At 35.4% G+C, this 19,491-nt stretch overlaps 1 protein-coding gene across 26 annotated transcripts in view; it reads left to right on the top strand.

Annotated features, from left to right (window-relative positions):
* CACNA1D (calcium voltage-gated channel subunit alpha1 D) overlaps nt 1–19,491 on the top strand; it is a 186,600-nt gene that overhangs the window by 132,947 nt on the left and 34,162 nt on the right. For 9 of the 26 annotated variants that reach the window (XM_083795890.1, XM_083795899.1, XM_083795898.1 and 6 more), the window contains 6 exons: nt 5,661–5,744; nt 6,070–6,153; nt 16,198–16,236; nt 16,656–16,784; nt 17,530–17,595; nt 18,813–18,904. In XM_083795890.1, coding sequence (XP_083652016.1) covers nt 5,661–5,744; nt 6,070–6,153; nt 16,198–16,236; nt 16,656–16,784; nt 17,530–17,595; nt 18,813–18,904 — 494 coding nt within the window. The remainder of the gene's footprint in view (nt 1–5,660; nt 5,745–6,069; nt 6,154–16,197; nt 16,237–16,655; nt 16,785–17,529; nt 17,596–18,812; nt 18,905–19,491) is intronic. The other 17 variants (XR_014571618.1, XM_083795885.1, XM_083795883.1 and 14 more) reach the window with 5 other exon arrangements.

Below are 19,491 nucleotides of genomic sequence, written 5' to 3'. Positions count from 1 at the left end.
ATGTAAGTTTCACACTAGCTATGTATCATTCAAAGAACAAAAGGAACCTACATGTTTCCCACAGTTATCTATGAGTGAAATCATAATTGAAATGTTAATCTGATAGTATGTATATAAGTAACTCCAGGAAATGAAATGCACATATCAGAACAAACATTACAAGGTGGTTGATAAGATCTGGAATATTCTGAAGTAGTGAAAATGTCCCTTTCTAAATCAGATAAATCATTTCCTGTTATAAGCACTACCACATCTCCTATTCATAGTACTACATTCATATCCTTAAACCAAGTTAACCTCCAGTAAAGACCTGTATGTTATGATATATATCCTTTTCAAAATGCAAAATTATTTCCTTACTTTTAAAAATATAGCCAGGTACTACAAACATACACAGAAATAACTGGAACATTCAATAGCCTTTTTAGATTTTAATGTTTTCAGTTATATGCACACACCATTTGGTAGAGGGCCCCACACTGAGCAGTTTGGATTCCTTGCCTTAAAGGGACACTGTCAAAATAAGTAATGTGGACACATCTTCAAACGTAGATTTGCAAGAGACACTGATAAGAATTAATATTGACTTTAAAAAAATGAAACTTAGATTGTGACAGTTCATGCAGTCTTGTATGTTCAGTTCTAATACACCATGAATGACAGTGCAAAAGTTCATGACAGGCTAAACTAAATTTTGTTTTCATTACAATGAAATCAATACTAATTCTGGTGTAATATCTGTGTAAATAAGTGAAGTGCGGTCACTCAATATACGTGGAATTTGAAGGAAGTCAGTCATGCCATTTGAGGTTTCCTGATCTCACCATCTAAGGCTGGTATTTTTCATTTTCCATTGCCCTTCTTTTAAAGTACCCAGGACATCTGTATCTGTAATTGAATGTAAACTGCACTTCCTTTGTTTTAAGTAATGAACCGGATGATTGTAGTATGTGTGGGCAATTTTAAAAAAAAATTAAGCAAAATTTTTGTTTTAAACAAACCAGCTCTGATGCAGCAACATAGCCATGGCAGCTCAGAGCTTAGTATGGGGTAGGTGCATAACTACTTCCCAGCATTTCAAGGATATTTATTCAGTAGCATTTAGCCACGAGCTCTGCTGTGTAGCCTGAGCTACTTGATCTAGTTTATATTCACCTGAAGATGTAAATGAATTCTATATCACTTGAGGTCAGGCATTGAGATCTGAAGTGTGGAGTTCTGGGTGACAGTTTACCCACTCTCCCATGGTCTTGCTCTGCACTGTCCAGTCCATTGTACGTTTCTAATGAATTTATTTGTGTGAATTTATTTTTTGTCGCCTATCTTATTTAAATGCTAAGGATTTCACATCAAAACTAACACAATATGAAGCCCCAGAAGGGATAGTTATGTAGACCGCAGTGCCATGAGTATGCTGATTGTATTTCTTGATATGTATTTCCTGTTCTATATCCTTGTTACACAGTGGATTTTGAGAAGACTTTGCTGCATTTTATCATCTGCTCTTTGAAAAAAGATTGTGAATTCTTGTGTGGTTCACCATACACTTGTGCCTATAGTCAGCAACAGCAGCTAAAATACAAAACCTAGTGGTCTGATCATGAGTGTATAAATCACAGTTCTTCATTTGTATTATGGACTTCCTACTCATTATTGAAAGCAGTGTCTTAATAGTGGTCTCTAAGACTTTGTACAATTTGGGTTCTAACTGTTGCAACATGCTTTCTGTCTGATTGGATGTTTTTACTGTAATGGTTCCCTGGATCTGAACACTGAGAGTTTAAAGGGAATCCACTGTCAGTGAAAGGTCCTCGTTTCCTGACTTTCCTTACCTTGTAGAAACAGAAGACCTAAAATTTGTTAATTAGCAGGACAAGGTTAAAAGGCCATGATATTAATCACATCTGGCAGATATTAATTAGCACAAAGGGAGAAGAGTTAAATATCTTTAAGGTTGTTCCTTGTTCCTTGAAGGTTGAAACCTTTTTTTCAACTACTCTGTATGAAATCATTTAGTGGCAACATAGATTACTTTGTTTGTTAATAACAATAAATGAGCTAGCAGCCTTAAGCAGAATGTGAAGGTCTCTTTGCAATCTAAATTTTAAACTAGATACATATTTAAAACAAAAATGAATTGTTTTAACTAATATTAAAAATGTCATCGTAGGAATAATCTGAAGCCAAGCCTAAAATTTTGCTTAATGTTTTTTGGGAAAAGACTGATTAATTTCCTTTGTTTGTGTCACCATTGGGTTACCTCGTCCAGTCTAGCAGAATGGATAATGTTATTTATTAATTTTTTGCTTTTTATAAATTATTTCAAAGTTGCTTAAAGCATCAAATAAAAACTCCATTACTCTATGTGTAAAAAGAAGAATGGATAAGAATGTGTTTAAAGTTTTTATCTGATCTTCTTGACAGTGTCCCCTTAATAACACTCACAAAAATCCTGTAAAAAGTGTAATCTTTGCTTTTGCTGTTGCTGCCAACCTAGGGCAATTACAAATTATTGGTACTCCTACTGTGATACTGTGTTGTATAAAACTGAGGTACTGCAGACTACCTTCCAACTCTGAAGTATATAAAACTTGGATAAGTGATAGATATTAAAGGTGATGCTGAGTGCCTGGCACACTTGTTGACTGGGAACACACAGTACTTTGCAGAATGAGGCCCTAAACTTTTCAACAGAGTACTATAAGGACTAAAATATTTATGTGATAAATCAATAGAAACATATTTCTGTGTTAATTCGCTATGCCTACATATTCCCCAGAATTTGTGATTTATCCTTAAGCATTTCTAAATGAATAAATTTTTCACAATATAAGGTAAAAGAGCAGGCATATTTTTCTCCATGTTGTTCTCCATATACGCTAAAGTCTGTTAATTAGTATGGTCAGTACATTACAAAACAAAATGTAGTAATGAAATCTAAAACTATGCATCAACACATACCGTATGTTCAGCTTCATGATAGTCAGCTGTTACTTAAACTTGTAATGATTTTCCATGTCATTTTACATCAGATTTTTGTAAGAAAAAAGGAAAGATGGCTAGTAAGTGAATTGATTTTGGGTCATTGCAGTGGTGAAAACAACTTATTTGCATGATGTTTATTTGCTGTGACTTGTCCATTCCTCCCTTTTCCAAAATCATCTTTATTTTCTTTTATTTTTTTTTTGTTTGTATGCTTTTGCTTTACATATTACTTTGAACAATATTTGTCTATACTGATGGAAAAGGTTTCATAAAATAAATGTTTAAAGTATTTTAGCAGTATTGAATTAAAATGTGAATTTGTTATTTAAGTGCTTTATATTGTAGCATGTCTAGTCAAGTCACTTTTACTATAGCTGAAATTAAACCTTTATTTGGAGAACCTTTTTTGGTTGCTTTGTAGGTGAAGATGGATAGCACACCTCAGGATTGTGCTGATTATCATTTCGCTGTTTGCCAGTAGTCTTTTAAATATGTATGTATATAAAATTAGGTTAAAATCAAGAAGGATATTTCTTTTAAATAAGAGAAGTGAGGCATATAAATGACCAGGAAGAATGTCATGAGAATATAGCTGCTGCCTTTAGCTGGCAGCTGCTAATCTCTTCAGGATTATAAATCTCAGTAACTTTAGATGGTTGAACATGAAGTTTACCAGGACTTTGGGAATGGTTTGTTTTGGTGAGGTGGGATGGATAAAGGAGTGCCAGGGAGTTGTGGAGGAGCTCTCAGATGTGGATGTGTTTGTTCAGGAAGCCAAATCCATGAACGTTGCCTTTTTCCTCAGGACTGGAACTGATGATTAATCCCAGAGAAAGAAATCATGTGCCACAATGGGTTGTAGAGATAATCATTCTCTGACCGATTTTCCTCCTACGGCTCCTTCCTTAAATGAAGAAATGATTATAGCAATTCTCTTTATAAAGGAGCTAAAATTTAAAATGGAGTAGTGCTAATAAGTACAGTATTTCTGGGAGCAAAGAGTAGCCTTAGAAATGTAAGGAGGCTTTCCTGAATCTGCTCAGTGCTTTCTCTCCCAGAATACTCTATAGAGCTGTCATCTTCTGTGGCAGCTCTTCCATAGTTTCTAAGAGCAAATTTAACGTTCACTTTTTTGAATCATCATGTACTCAAGTGTAACTTTTAAAGTGAAAAGTTACTAGAAGTCCTAACAGTTTAAAATGTTGAGAAAAATATTGTCCACTTCTAAAAAAAGAAATAAAAAAAATTCTTTCTGATTTTTCTTTTCTGTGGTAAAAACATACATAACAACTTAAACTACTCAACTAAAACATTATCTTATAGCAAGTAGCATAATAATAAGTGAAACTAGACATCAGGTAAGCATACTTGTTATTTTCAACTTTTTGCTAAATTAACTTTTTAGAACTGCAACAGCAACTAACAAGTTACTACTTTAAAATGAATTACCTGGAAGCCGAATGCATATGTACAACATGTACACTGCGGTCTTTGCAATATAACGTACATGTTAGTTATGATAGGCTCATAAGTCATTATATCTGAATGACAGAAAGGATGAGTTCGGTAACTAGTGCAATTCTGAATTTCTGTAATAACTAGGCAAAATCCACATGCTGTAGGAAACCTACGTATCTTGTATCCACAGAGTTGCCTTCAGCATCATAATACATCTTGATTTGTTCCCAGTGACAGACAATCCTGTAACCCACCTCCAGATTTCTTCCCAAATATCTTTTTGCACAAACATGCAGTTTTGATTGTAGTAGACAGTAGACAGTAGACAGTAATTGGGGTTCTTACTGGAAGATAGTAGTTTATAACAATTTGCAGCAGTGGGCTACTAATATATCCATAAGGGAATATATTTAAAGGCATAAATGTCAGAAGGGTGACTAAATGATTTATGAAAATGAATTTTCAGACATTGGACTGGCTGCATTAAAAGCCTTAAGAACTTGTTCAAGGTGCTGTGCTTCCTAGCACGGGTTACACAATCAGGCCCTAACAGCAAATGTAGGTTTCTATATTAAACCTTCTTCATGAATAGAATCAGAATCACAGAATTGTAAGGGTTGGAAGGGACCTCAAGAGGTCATCAGGTCCGAAATAGAAGATTAAGTCAGTTCTGCAATATTTTATTGCACAGTTTTACTTTAATAATAATTGTGCATTCATAAACAGTGATGACCCTTAAATATTTTTTACCAGTTACCTAGGTAGGACTATCACAAAGTCATTAATGCTAAGGAGGTTTCAATTGGCTTGGTCCTGCAGAAATATGGTTAAAGGGATTTTGTTGTGCTTGTTAGGTTATATATGTTAGAGTTTTTCAGCCTTGCTGGTGAGTCCCAGACAACAGTTTTGGATTATGGCTTGCTTGCCAAAGTCGTGCTTATCTGATGGTGCGTTATGCACGTGTAGTGCGCGCGTGTGTCTGTGTGTGTGTTTGTACATGTATATATATAACTTGTATATATATACACACACGCACACATGCACATATATGTTGCTTTTCCTTCAGTAGGCAATATTGTTTGTTTCGTTTTGTTTTCTCATTAGATCACAGGTTTTGTTTAACTAATTTCTGTTTATGCAAAACTAAACAGAAGTATGCAAATATTTGACATTTCATGTGTAATCACAAACGTTTGCACCCTGCCTGCTCTGTTCAGGGCTATTTTAGTGATGCCTGGAATACGTTTGACTCCCTCATCGTTATTGGCAGCATAGTAGACGTCGTTCTCAGTGAAGCTGATGTGAGTATACCCCAGCTTACTTTCCCCAGTCCCTACTTCTCTTTCTCTGTCTCCCCACTATTTCCATCATCTGGACAAGTCACAGATTTTGATCTGATGTTTCTAAAGTTTGAGTACAGACCAGTCATAGGTCAATTATGTTGATATGGGAAATAAATAGCCTTTTTTTTTCTACCAATTTTTTTAGCTAAGAAAAGGGAAAGATTGTATAGTGGTACATCAGAGAAGCCTAGAGTGTTTCTGTGTTATAACACTGTCCTTTTCTTCTCTTTTTCTGTTTGTGTTTTTCTCTTGCTGTCTTTCTGCTGAATGCTTGTCCTAACAGCACTATTTCACTGATGCATGGAACACTTTTGATGCCTTAATTGTTGTTGGTAGCGTCGTTGATATTGCTATAACAGAAGTTAATGTAAGTAGCAACTGTTCATGCACTAAAAAGTAATTGCTGTCATCAAGAAATACAGAAAATGTAAACTTTATACCCCCAAATTCTCTTTTTTAACAAAAGTATGCTTTATCCTGAAATTGAAGACCAAAATATTGACATAGATGTTCATACAAGCTGTTATTACAGAACTATAAACCCGTAAAACTGCACTTGCACACAGTATAGTGAAACAATGGAATTATATCTTTCTATTTATATTCAGAAAATATTTTAAAAGTTTTATATATAAAAAAGAAATGAAGCCTCAATTGCTATTTTATTTAAAGCCTAGTGATTTTTGTATGTAGCTTGACTCAGATAATTTAAGCATCTGTAAGTTGCTTTAATGGCTTAGCTTAAGAAATAATTTTTTATTTTTTATTTTTCCCATGGGAGGTATGTTTTATAAAGTGGTTTTAGCATCTAGGTCTCATGAGGTAGTGGAAGAAAGGTACACAGAGAAAATAAGGACTTCCATGCCATGGAAAATGTTTATTCCCCTCTCCCCCTTTTTTTTCCTTTTCCAATACTTCAGTAAATGTTTTGAAATTCAATTTACTCTTAAAATTATTTGAAGACTCCATCTTTTCACCAAAATTTTGATTAATGGCCACTATGTGTGTAGGTATTTGGACAACAAAAAGATAGGGAAATTGTGATTTTTTTCTTATTTTCTATATGACTTGCTGGTTTTAACAAGGAAAGCTGTATGACGAAAAAGATAAATGAAAGATAAGAAAACACAGAACAGCTCTGGAGTAAATGCTGTCCATACTTACATGTTTCTTTAGTCAAAATGAAATTTCAGAGGAAAATGCCTGTTCTCTTTAGTGCTTGTTAAGAGCTCAAAAAGGGAGACTGAAGATAGTGAGACTTGTATCCAACTCAGCAAGCAAAAATGCTCAATGAGTGCACAGACTCAGCAGGTATAGTTAGCATATTACACCTGCTGGAGATTCTGCCTGCTTGGCAAGCTGAGAACAAAATTATCCACAAATACCCATGAAGATGCAGGTCCCCAATGTTCACAGCTATCAAAGAACAGATTAATCAGAGAAAGCTGTAGATATAAGATGGTTTCTTGGTATTATCTTATTTGAAGATTGCATATTTCTGTGCATCAGTCCCACTTTATGAGCTGGCTAAAAACATTCCTTTCCTCATAAAATTGGTTTAGTAAACTACTTGCTAGATACCTTTCTTTTTTTTCTTTGATTCTTTTTTTTTTTTCTCCGATAGATTTTATTACTTACCCAAATGCTCTCTTTTCAGTAGGGATAGTTAATATGCAACATCTTTGAAAAAACTTTAAATTTTCAGTAAATACTCTTAAGTGGTGAATATAATTGCAATATCTCCATCTTATATTTGAGAGAAGCAAGGCAGAAAAGTTGTGATATACCCAAAGGGTTAGTGGGGGCCAGTGTACAGTGGCTCTTAAGCCCTATGCATTGCATACAGTTACCAAATCAAAAAAAGAGTCTGCTAAGAGTGTTCACAGCTTGGTTCTAGATACATTTTTATCAAAAGAAAGTAGAGAGCAAACCCTTAACACTATATAGCACTTCTGTAAAGCCCAGATTTTAACTTAACTAAAAAGCATTCAAAGAATAAATATATGCTGTATGTTTTGTTTGTTTGTTTGTTTGTTTAAGTTGGCTATCCTTTGTGTGGCTATCACTGCCATTTAATTGAAACAGTTTCTCAGAGAAAAGACATATTAAAATATATTTTTCAAAGTGGTTCATGCCAGGAACCAGATTCTTAGGATCACACTGCTCCAGTGAATAGCAGAAATGATACCCTGACCTTCAGTTAGACAGTAACTTAATTTTGGAACGGTGAATACCAGAGTAAAAAGGTTGCTGAGGAACATGGAGTAGAAACTGTGTTTGAAAAGGCTGTGATCTGTTCCAGGCGTTCCAGGATGAGGAGAAAACAAAACAAAATGAAACTAAAATGCTTTGTTCAGATCAGTGATCTGTAAACCACCCGACCAGGAGCTTGGATTTCTCGGGCTGGTCTAGACTGATGTTTTGTTTCGATGGTTTGTTTTGGTTCCTTTGGTTTGGTGAAGATTACTTTTGGCATCCCTGTGAGTTTACACAGCCTTCACCCACAGCCCTTCTTCCTACTGATAGCTCTGCGAGCTCTGCTTCCGCAAGTGACCGGGGGCTTCACAGTTGCCTGGATCAGGTGCTGAGCACAGGCTACTGGCAAAAGTGTGGGCCTTGGTGAGGCAGAATTGAGTAGACAAGAAAGGATATGGCTGCTTGCCAAAGGAGACAGTTCTCATACTGTGCCCATACAGGTCTCCCTTCAGTTCATATTAGCTTTGGCCTCGATAACATCAATTAACTGCAATAGCTGCTGCTGAGAAACAGTGATGTGCATAGTTTTTAAACTTCTTAGGTTCTAGTCTATTTGGTAAGCATAATAATACATATTATAAATACATTTCACACAAATATAGAAAACAAATGTATTCTTTTATTTATTTATTTTTAAGATGGCAGAATGCCTTCAAGTGCACACGCAGTTTATTTTCTCACTAAGGACTTCAAATTCCTTTATACAGCTGCAAATTCCACATACAGCCAGCTCAAAGAATAATCACAATCAAAATAATTTTAAGCCTGATTCACCTTAAATTTTATTTACTGATTTTATGTTAAGTTGATCAAGAGTCTCATGACTGACTGCATCACTGGAAAGAAAATGAAGGAGTGGTACTCCTACTCATTAAGAATTGCTGTCCCTAATGTCCTTACTTGTGAAGACATTGAAAAATAGCTCAAAATGTACCTTTGCAATTATAGATGTCCTTGCATTTATTGCTGTATGGACAGTGTTAATTCGACAGCATTACTTGTAACTGATCACTGCTGAGCTTTCAGCTGTGATGAACACGGACTTTTTAGTGATTCACTCAGTTGTCTTGAAACTACTCTGGAGATCAAGTAGTGATCTTCAGCTAAAATACACCCCACAGTCAAGAATTAGCACTGCATTTCTTACTTTTTCATACTATACTCACCAGACAAAAGGCTTATCTTTGATGTTTTTGAGCACTGCACAGCAGACTGTTTGTGTACTAAGTATTGTCTGGTTCTGGTCTTTTTTCACTTTTTTTTGTGCTTTGTTTGTGCAAGTGATGAGTGTTTTTCAGTTTCAATATAATTCTGGGCTTGATTTCCCATTTTCAGCTTGAAACAGTGTATACTGCAGTATCCAGGGAACTTTCTTTAATGACTTTTATTGTTTTGATTCTGTTGAATTATTCCTACTTCATTAGTTTTGTGTCAGTTTGTGTAATACAAATTTAGTGTTTTAGAATCTCTTTCTCAATATTTTCTTCAGCATTTGGAAATATACTATTCAATCCGTACTTTTATCTATCAATGACAGTGATCCTGGGAAATCCACAGCTCTGCTAAGATGCTAACAAGGCTTTGTTTTCAATGGGATTTCAGGCACCATTGAAATGGCACCTGTAAAAATTCCCAGTAGAGAAACTACTTAAACCGAGGAAGCTCAGCCTTGTTTGAGGGCTGGTCTGAAACAGTGTAATCTGCTAGCACTGATGTAAACCCAGATCTTGTTGCCGTTGTAATTGATCAAGTTGCAGTCCTCTTAGTTGGTTGGTATAAATGAAGATTTAAAAAGATGTGAATACCTAAAATAATGTACAGAGACTTGAGATGAATTAAACATTCTTATTGATTTGCGTATATAACTGCCTCATGCGGTGGGAACAACTTGACCTCGTTGTGACATTTTAGCTGTATACGTTCAGACTAATTCCAAAGGCCAGCAATTTTAACAATATTGCATCTGACCCAGTTTTTTTCAAGTGAGTGGGTTAGACTTTCTAGTTACATATCTCCTTGATTTCAGTATTAGGTTTTGGAAATTGTGTTCTTTTTATTTTGCTGTTCCTTTTCTTTTTTTTTTGAAATTTTATGATAATGTGTATGGTGCCCTGAGGCTGATTCTTCTGATCCAGTAACCTCTCATTTACACGCTATCCAGGAAATTACTGTGCTTTGAATATCTCAGTGCCCATAAAAATCAGTGTATTTAAGGTGTTCAGCAATTTACAGGACTGCTTAGCATCCTCAAGGACTGGATCAGTGACCGGCTCCAGAAATGAACCACCTCAGAGCAACATATATTTTGGCAACACACTATTTTCTATGATTTTTTTTGGTCATTTAATATCCTTTCCTTTAACCAGTTTTTTTTATGAGCCTAATTGGTTTTCATGTTCATTTTATTTTTAGAAATTTTTAGAGGCAAGTATATATAAGTAAATATATATATGGAATAGAAATACAAAATTTAAAAGCACTACTAAAATCTATATAATTACTTTGGCTTTTTTGTAACCTTTTGTTTTTAAAAAATTTCACATGACACACAAGATCTTGTGTGGTCATAAAAATGGTTCCTTTTAAGTTAAAAAAAAAAAAAAGAAAAAAAAAAACAGGGTGGTGGTTGTGAGACTCAATATGTGGTCAGCCCATTCTGGGAGATGAACATCCTTAACTTAAGGCAATGAGAGAGAAATAAGTGGAAATAAATTCCGAGTAAATGAATAAGCTCTTAAATGGAAATAATAGGCATGGTTCAACCTGGTCTGGCTGTACAAAAATTATCTTCATATTTGATGGTTCAGAAACCATTTGGATGACCAGCACTGGATGACTTAAAGGCATGATCACACTGATATACAGTAGTAGATGCAGAGGTTTTGATTCACATTTTTTTTTACATTTCTTTTACCATTCATGTGCTGCCAAAATGTCAAGAAAATGACGGAGAGTTCACTTTCCTTTTCATTTGTGAAAATGTTTTATGCAGCCCCTGTGAACCTAATCTTATGCTTCAATTTCAGTAAGATTCAGGTTCTTTGCTGAAGTAGGACTTCAAAGAAGAGCATTGATATCTTCCTCCTGAGCTCCTCAGAAAGATCTATTCATATGGAGCTCAGCACTGTAAACATGTGAGACTTACTCAGTGCTTACACTACCGTAACAGCTAACAGTGGTTAGTAGCAACGAGATCGACCAAAAAATGTCTCTTGCAAAACCAGAATCAGATATTCTGTCATTTGGCAGGAAGGAACCAAATTGTCACCATTTCAGCACTATGCAGTGTGTAACACTGACTTGAGGACAGTGGGAGACTTTTTGTTTGCTAGGCTGCTTGTGGAGCGTCTGCTGGGATGGCTGGGGCTCGCTCTTCCATAACTCACATCCACCTCCCGTAAGAGATTCTGGATTCCAGTTTTGGAATTGCTTCCATGAAGATGTTAATACTGACAATTTAGTTATTGTACAACTGAATATTTTTTGGACTGTTATGAGAACAGTATCCCATGTCATCAGCAGATGTTACGAATTTAGAGTATTAAATACTCTAGGAAACGAGGAAAAATATGCTTCTTAATCTACTATCTTGGGGTACTTCACATTGACTCAAAGTTTTTATTAAATGATGCATATGGGCATTTGATTCATGTTGAACAGGGAATACAGAGAGTGATAAGAATTACTACTAATTACTTAGTAGCAAATTTGAATCCCAGTAATTATTCTCTGAAGGAATCATATGTACATACATAGGCGCACATACACTACATGTTTCTGAAGATATTTTGGCAACCTGAATGCTTTCCTGTGTATGTTACTGTCATTGTATGTATTTGTCATTTGCATATTTCCTGCTATATTTGCAATCGTGATTCCATCATCATTATGTGTTAATTTGCTTTGCATACTGTAGTACACTTTGGCACAAAATGTAACAAGAAATATTTGATCAGAACTGCCTACTAACATCCACAGTTTTGCACCACGTTTTTTTTTTAACTATTATTTTATTTTTATTTTTTCCTTAAACACAGCACTATGGTTTGCTTCCAATGCATGATGCAATCAGTTTCACACTGATCACAGTTTTGACATTGAAGCTTTTCCAAAGTTAGGATGTTTATTTGGAGCTTTAGTTGCAATATGAAGAGATGGAAAGAGGAATTACAGTTTAGGAAACGTGCTAAATTTTTTGTAAGCAACAATAAGTACCAGCAGGTTGCAAACATTTTAATTAGTGAATCAAAAATTTTGGCTGATCATTGGTTAATCTTTTTTGAGGGTTAGGATTATTTTGGGAAGAAAACTGCTGTGTTAAGCTGTGATTAAGAAAAATGAATATATATTACTGATTTAGAGTCTATTTGAAGTATTTAAGAAGTGGCTTAAATTTACAGAGAGATGAGGTGCTTTGCTGAACTAGGCTCTCAGTGTAGCTGGCACATGGCTGACAGAAAGGAGAATAATTAAGCCAGTCTCTGTCCTCGTTTACCTCATCGCAGTGCATCTGTTGGGCAAGGGGTGAAAGCAGAAGCTGCTCATATAAAAATAAATATTCTAGCTCTGCTCTAACCTCGTGCCCATTACCAGACTTTTAGCAGTGATGCCAGAAGCACAGCTGCCATCTTCAAAATCATGTAGTCCCACGGGGGACAAAAAATATGAGAATGGCCAGCCAGCGCCCATGTCTGGGACACGGGTAGTATTGGAATCATTGCTGGAAGGTGAGGGGAGTGCAGTTTGTAGGCACAGCCTGGCCACAAAAAATACTTGGACTTGCAGTCCTGTCAGCAACTGTCTTCCAGACACTCTGCTCAACCTGCCCCATCTCGATTCTATTCAATACTTTTCCTACATAATGTGCCACCTACTTGTGTGTGTACATGTTAAGCAATATTACTGAAGTTGTAAATAAGTTTGTGTTTGGATAGTATGTTTTTTTTCCTTATCTGGAGGAAGCAGATGTTCACTGTTATTGTCAATCTCTCTGTTACTGAAAATTGTGTCAAAAACTTAGTTTCCCAGATGTTATTATTACTGGTGCTGGCTCAACATAAACAAATGTTAATTTATCTCTTAGATTAGCATTTCCTTTGTAAATAAGTATGAATATTTCTTCTGGTCTGTCAGTATACTAAATTAATTGGAATTATTATTCATAATGTGAACTGAGCTGATGTATTATCAGAGGGAAGTGCCAGAGAGGGTAAAAAATTAGATACGCTCACTTTAAAATGTCAGTACCCAAAACAGTTGGCCAATGATGGGCAGAAGTTTGATGTTTTCATCTCCAGTGGAAAATACTCCTCAGATACCAGGAGTTTGTTTTCATTCTTTGTTTCTAACATCTGTCCCCATCTCAGCACCCCGGTGTTTTTGCACAATTTCTCTTTTGTGAGCAGGGCATTTTCCTGGCCTGCTCTTACTGCTTGCATTTGACATCCTACCACTGCCCAACAGCAGCTGATCAGCCATCAAGTAAAAAAAAAATAAATAAAAATAAAAATGGCTTTTACACTCATCACTCCTGAGCACTTGCAGTGGGAAGTAGAACTGTTCACATGCAGTTTTGGTAATCTGATCTCTGTCTGCAGTGTAAAAACTGGGAATTAAGCATTTATTAAAAACATAATATGCAGAAAAAGTTGTATTTTTTTTAACCTATTCTTCCTTTTATGAGTTTTTTAATAACCAAATCCAGTGATCTTAATGCATGTGCTTTCTTCATTTTTTTTTTCATTTGGAACAAAATTAAAAATCTGTAGGACTAAAGTATGCTTATTCTGATATTATATATTCCATTATACATTGTTATCCTAATACCATTCCTAGATTATTGGGGCCCAATCGTTCTAGTGGGGAAAGATCCCAAATGCAAAATCCAGCATTTTATTTCATTCTTTTAGTGCCAGCTTGTGAAGATGTTGTAATTTAATATGTTCTCTTTCTGTCAAATACTTCATTTAATTTTTGATAACACAAAATATTGAATGCTAATTAATTTGATTAATGATTAGGACTATCTGTCTCAGCATGCCAGTTATTAGAGATTAATATGAAATTTCAGGCCTCGTCTGCAGAAGTTGTAATGAAACCTGTTTCCTTTAAAAGTTTCCGATAAAGAGGAATTATTTCTGTACCGAAAAATCAGTAATAATGTGGGTCTGTGTGCACTAGTACAGGTTTATTGCTGATGTAGTTAGACAGCCTTGTAAGATTGTTTAAGCATTGTGTGGTGTTTTGACATTTATGATGTTCGTGATATTTTGGCATCTATGATGTTTGTGATTATGGATTTCTCCTTAATCAATATTTTGGTAGTTTTATTTCAAATTGTTGAAATACGCAGGGCACTTCTAATGCAGCAACTCTCTTTTATTGACAGCATTTTATTTGTATGTGTTTTATACAAGTGCTTACAAAGCTTAGACATGATAGCTGATTTTACAAACTTACTAAAGTCTGCTTACTAAAGTCTAATGATGAGATCTGGGTTCTTGTTAACATTAATGCCTTGCTTTAGTAATAACCCCTAAAACAGTTTTAGAACTGTTTCAGAAAATACTGAAATCCTAGCAGGGCAGTAATGCATATATAGAGATTACATATAGTTGAACGAATGGTTATTTTTACCTCATTTTTTTAGCCACTTTTGATACCTTCGTTACATATGTTTTGAAAAAAAAGTAACAAATAAAACAATTAGTCTTTTAATAAATACTGTTAATGATCTGGATTCAAGAAAGTGCTACCTATTCTTTTGTTGTTATTATTATTTTACCATAATATGTTTGTATGGTATATTGCTAGTATTTTCAAAAGACTCATCTGCTCTCTGTTCCCTTCTTTCCCTCTGGGTCTTATCCTAGGTAACAGCAAGGCTTGAGATTTTACTCAGTCTCAAAGATAAGTGTGGCACTGAGAGTGTGCCCGATGCATCCTCAGTGTGTTGGAAGCAGCACTGGGGAGGCATCACGGTTACTGCCACTGTATGTGACCCTAATTGTTGAGAAGTGCCACTTGAAAAAGGTGTACATTTTAGACAAGAGAGTAAGAGCCATCACTTGGATCTAACCTCCTAAATTCCATTTTTGCTAGTGCTATGAAGTTTTTAAAGACTTTTCCATCCAGTTTTGAAGAAGCTGCAGTGAATCTGTCCGTGCACAAGCAAGCATGGACATGTGGTCCTGTAAGCTTTGCTAGCTGCTTTGCCTAAGTGTCTGGCCATTTAGGATATTGGGACAGTTTCTCCAAAGACAGATAAACAGAGACATTTTAAAAAGAGAAGTGAGTTTCTTCTTCACAGGACGTAGAGTTTGGCTCTGAACGAGAAGTTGGTATGCCCCTCTCCCCTACCTGTAGCTTATGCAGGTTGTACAGATCTGTTCAAAGGGGTCAATTAAATCCTGAAACCCTTTCTCCATGCCCAATCCTGTTATATCACCTCAAATGTACAGGTACTTTCTAGGTGATGAGAGACTCCAAATTTTGCCTTCTCATTTGCACCCCCATGGGAGAGTTAGCTTTTGTGTTACTGTGCTAAAAATGTTTGTCTGCCACTTCAGCTGAGTGAAAAATCTGTCCTTCTTAAGCACCGCCTGGCCTGATGCTCATCAATGAATGAATTAACTCACGTGTATTACTTTGATTTAAAAAGAACTCTTGATGTGATATAAAACAACAATTTCTTGAATATGGTTAGATTCCAGTGATGGAGTAATCAACTTTCAAAAAAAAATCACATTGGAAAAAGGACCTTGAAAAGCCAGTTTGACCCCAAAGCTTTGTTCTTGAGTTTTACGTAAGGCTTACTGCTAGTTTCATACAACCATGGAAATTTGTGTCTAATTTAGACTGGCTTACCATGGGAGTAGGCATTTTATTTTGTATTTAGTTTACGTTGACTCTCTTAAACATGTTCTTACTACCAGATTTAATATGAGTCACCAACAATGTTTTAGTGTGTCAGCCAACATGAAATGCTAAGGGAAGGTTTTAATAAGTACTTAATGTTCTGTTCAGGAAATACATTGAGTTGAAAGATGTTCATTTACAGTTAGAAGTGAAAAATGTCCTTCCTTCTGTTTATGGTGAAGCTGATTTTTTGATCTTTTACTTGATTTTAATATTTAATGTTCTTAATTTCTTAAAGCCAAAGCCAACTGAAACAGTCACAGCTGATGAGTCTGGGGTAAGATTAGTAAACTGACCCCAGTGGTTTTACCTCTACTTGAGTTTATTCTTTTTACCATGTCTCTATTTTCCACCAATTTTTTATGTATTTTTCATAACTGTCCTACTACAAAGGTGTATGCAGTGGTTTGCATTTGTTGTCAGTGTACTATTGAAGTCTACTACAAACAAACCCAATATGATCCTTATTAACAAACCAGGAAACTTGGAAATGCATGTGATGTGTGAAGCATTTCTACAGGTCTTGTGTTTTTAGCATGTAATTTTTCCTTTCATATCATTCTTATCAAGGGGAAAAGATCCTCAAGATACATTTTCAAATCTTACCTCTTCCACCTTTGCATTTGATGTTGTTTATCTGGAAGTGTTGCATGTTTGAGTTTGTATTTGGTTTGACTTCTCCATGATACTCTTCAGAACTCCGAAGACAGCGCTAGAATCTCCATCACTTTTTTCCGTCTTTTCCGGGTGATGAGGTTGGTGAAGCTGCTTAGCAGAGGAGAAGGAATCAGAACTTTATTGTGGACATTTATTAAGTCATTTCAGGTTAGCAAAATTTATTTAAGGTTGCTTAATTACTACAACTATTTACATACCAATTTTTGTGATATAAAACATTGTAGAGTGCAAATAGTATTTCTTTTGAAATTCATGCTAGCAGTAATTACATTTATAAATTCATTTGCATGTTAATGCTAAAAGAAACTTTGCCAGTTAATTCTGTGAGACCAAGGGTCATTCTTTGTCATATAAGTTTAACTGTTACAATGAGATTTTTACAATACTTCATAAGAAATTATTTGGTATGTCTAAAAAGAATTTTTTGTGAAATTAAAAAAAATACAGGTTTGACACACACAGGTCTTTTACTTCCACGTGTTTTTATTATATGACTACAAAAGAGAAATTTAATCTTTTGTTTGTATAAAACTGATTTCATAAGTGTAGCAAATAGATATTTCAATCCTGTCTCCTGAAAATTCTGAAGAATGTGAAGTTAATGTAGTATAGTGGGAAGTACATTTGTTTTGTCAGAAGTAGTAATGAAAATAAAATCTAAAACTGGTAAAGATGGCTCTTCCCCCTGGATTACTGGCAGAAGTAATTTAAAATATAATGAAGTTCATGTTCATGTGGCAGAATATTAAGAGTGACAGGTAATAACATGTTAAGCACTTGCATAAGAAGAAAACCCCTGGGAAGGCCTGTGGTGTACAGAGAAATTTTGTAAATGTAAATTGAAATTATGGTGTGAAATTATTAAAAGACAATGCACCTGTCCCTTTCCTAGGCTCTGCCTTATGTTGCCCTTCTGATAGCCATGCTGTTCTTCATCTATGCTGTCATTGGAATGCAGGTAATTATAGGGTTGTTTTTTGTTTTTTTTTTGGTTTTTTTTTTTTTTCCTTAGTATTACACAAAAGCTCAGTGTTGGCTACTCTGAGACCGGTCAACCAAAGTGCTTATTGAAATGTTCCTTTGATAGTGATGCTATGTATGAGGCAGAGCTTTCAGAGTAATGTAGAAAACTTTTATTGGCTATGATTTTGGCAGTCAGAAAATCCAAAAAGATAAAAGAGAACTGGGTGTGAGCTTATAGTATCTTGATTTGCTGAGGGGAGCCATTCCTCTTTTGTACACTGTGAGGTTTATTCTTCCTGTGCATGAATGTATGAAAGAATGCATGGCTTCTTTACTATAGATTTGTTTGGGGAATATGGCATTAAAATCCTGGCCTTTTTTTTTTTTTTCTCCTGTCTTCCATGAGAAAAAAATAGAACTAGGAAAAGAATCTAGCTAAGGATTAGAAAAAGGTTTTCTTTTGATCTCAGAGTTGTAAGGTTCCCAAACCAACTCAAAGGGAAGCCCTAATTAAACATGATGAGATGAGGAAACATGATATGGAGAGTAGATTTGCTTCCTGATTCTTAATCTTTTTTTATCTGAAAAGAGCTTACATCCTTACAGTCCAGCAGCATGTATACAGAGCACAGTGACCTTAATCTCTCAAAATGAAATAACAGCCCTTACTGTACTGTAAGACAATATCAGTGTATTAATGTGAGGAAAAAGAATGGTCTTGCGACCAAGGAATTGCAGTTTAATTTTGGAGAAGTGAACAAATTTCCATCTCTGGCTGGGACAAAATGCTCAGGCTGGGACTCTATGCTTTGGCTTCCATTTTTGCATCTAATTTGTCTGTTTAGATTCAAGGTTTTCAGAACAGCATTTCTTACTACAGGTATGCACAATATCTGTTTTAGTGGGGTTTTAATCTTACTCGAGGACTCTAGGTGCCAGCCTAAAGCAAATATTTTGTCACCTACAATACAGGAGAAGGTATTAGTGTTATAATGACTTAATGATGCCAAATTAAAATGAACAATTATCTTGTAGTTGTGATATATTTACTGCATTTACATTATCAGGAAAAATATCAAGACTTACTCAAAAGAGTAAGTACATTTGTGAAAGTGCTTTTCATACATCCTGAAGCTGGTTTAGACTACAATGGCTATAGCTTCTCCCAGTACAGGTTGCTAGGATGAAAGTCAAAATCCTGTTTTTCTGTAGGTATTTGGAAAAGTGGCCATGAGGGACAACAATCAAATAAACAGAAACAACAATTTTCAGACTTTCCCCCAAGCCGTGCTGCTCCTCTTCAGGTGAGTAAACCTGAACTCTTACTTAATGCATCCCGTTTCAATGGTCTGTATGAAATGTCTGTAACCCTTCTGCTGTGGATTTGTTCAAAATGTGTCTGCAAGTAAGAAGCAATTTCCTATAACAAGCATGTACTCTCTACAGCTGTATGCTGAGTGTCCGCTGGCACAGCAGGGCTCTAATCAGGTGCTGCAGGCCTGAAGTCATTACAGCTATTACGGAACAGTGCATTTGTGGAGGAACTGTCTTCAGGTGGAGCCTGAATAGCCAGCTCTGATGGCTCTCTGCAGGTGTTGGGGAAGGTGAAAAAGACTATGCCCTTATTTTATTCTGTGGAAGCACAGGCAAGCTAGCATGATGGTTTGAAAAAAAAAAAAAAAAAAAAGAAAAAAAAAAAAGGAAAGGTTGTTGCAAAGGTGAAAAAAATAATCCGTTCTTTATATTTTCCAAAGAGATGTCAAGAAGTAGTGGGGTGTAGCTTTCAGAAGGGAGATATCAGCAGGAAAAACCTACTGATAATAAAAGTAACTAAACCTTGGTGTAAATGATCCTGGGGGATTATGGAATCTTCATCAGTAGAGAGCTTGAG

The sequence above is a fragment of the Anser anser genome, assembly GCF_964211835.1.
Source record: "Anser anser genome assembly, chromosome: 12".
In the NCBI taxonomy this organism is placed as follows: Eukaryota; Metazoa; Chordata; class Aves; order Anseriformes; family Anatidae; genus Anser; species Anser anser.
This window is presented reverse-complemented; position numbering and strand designations above follow the sequence as displayed.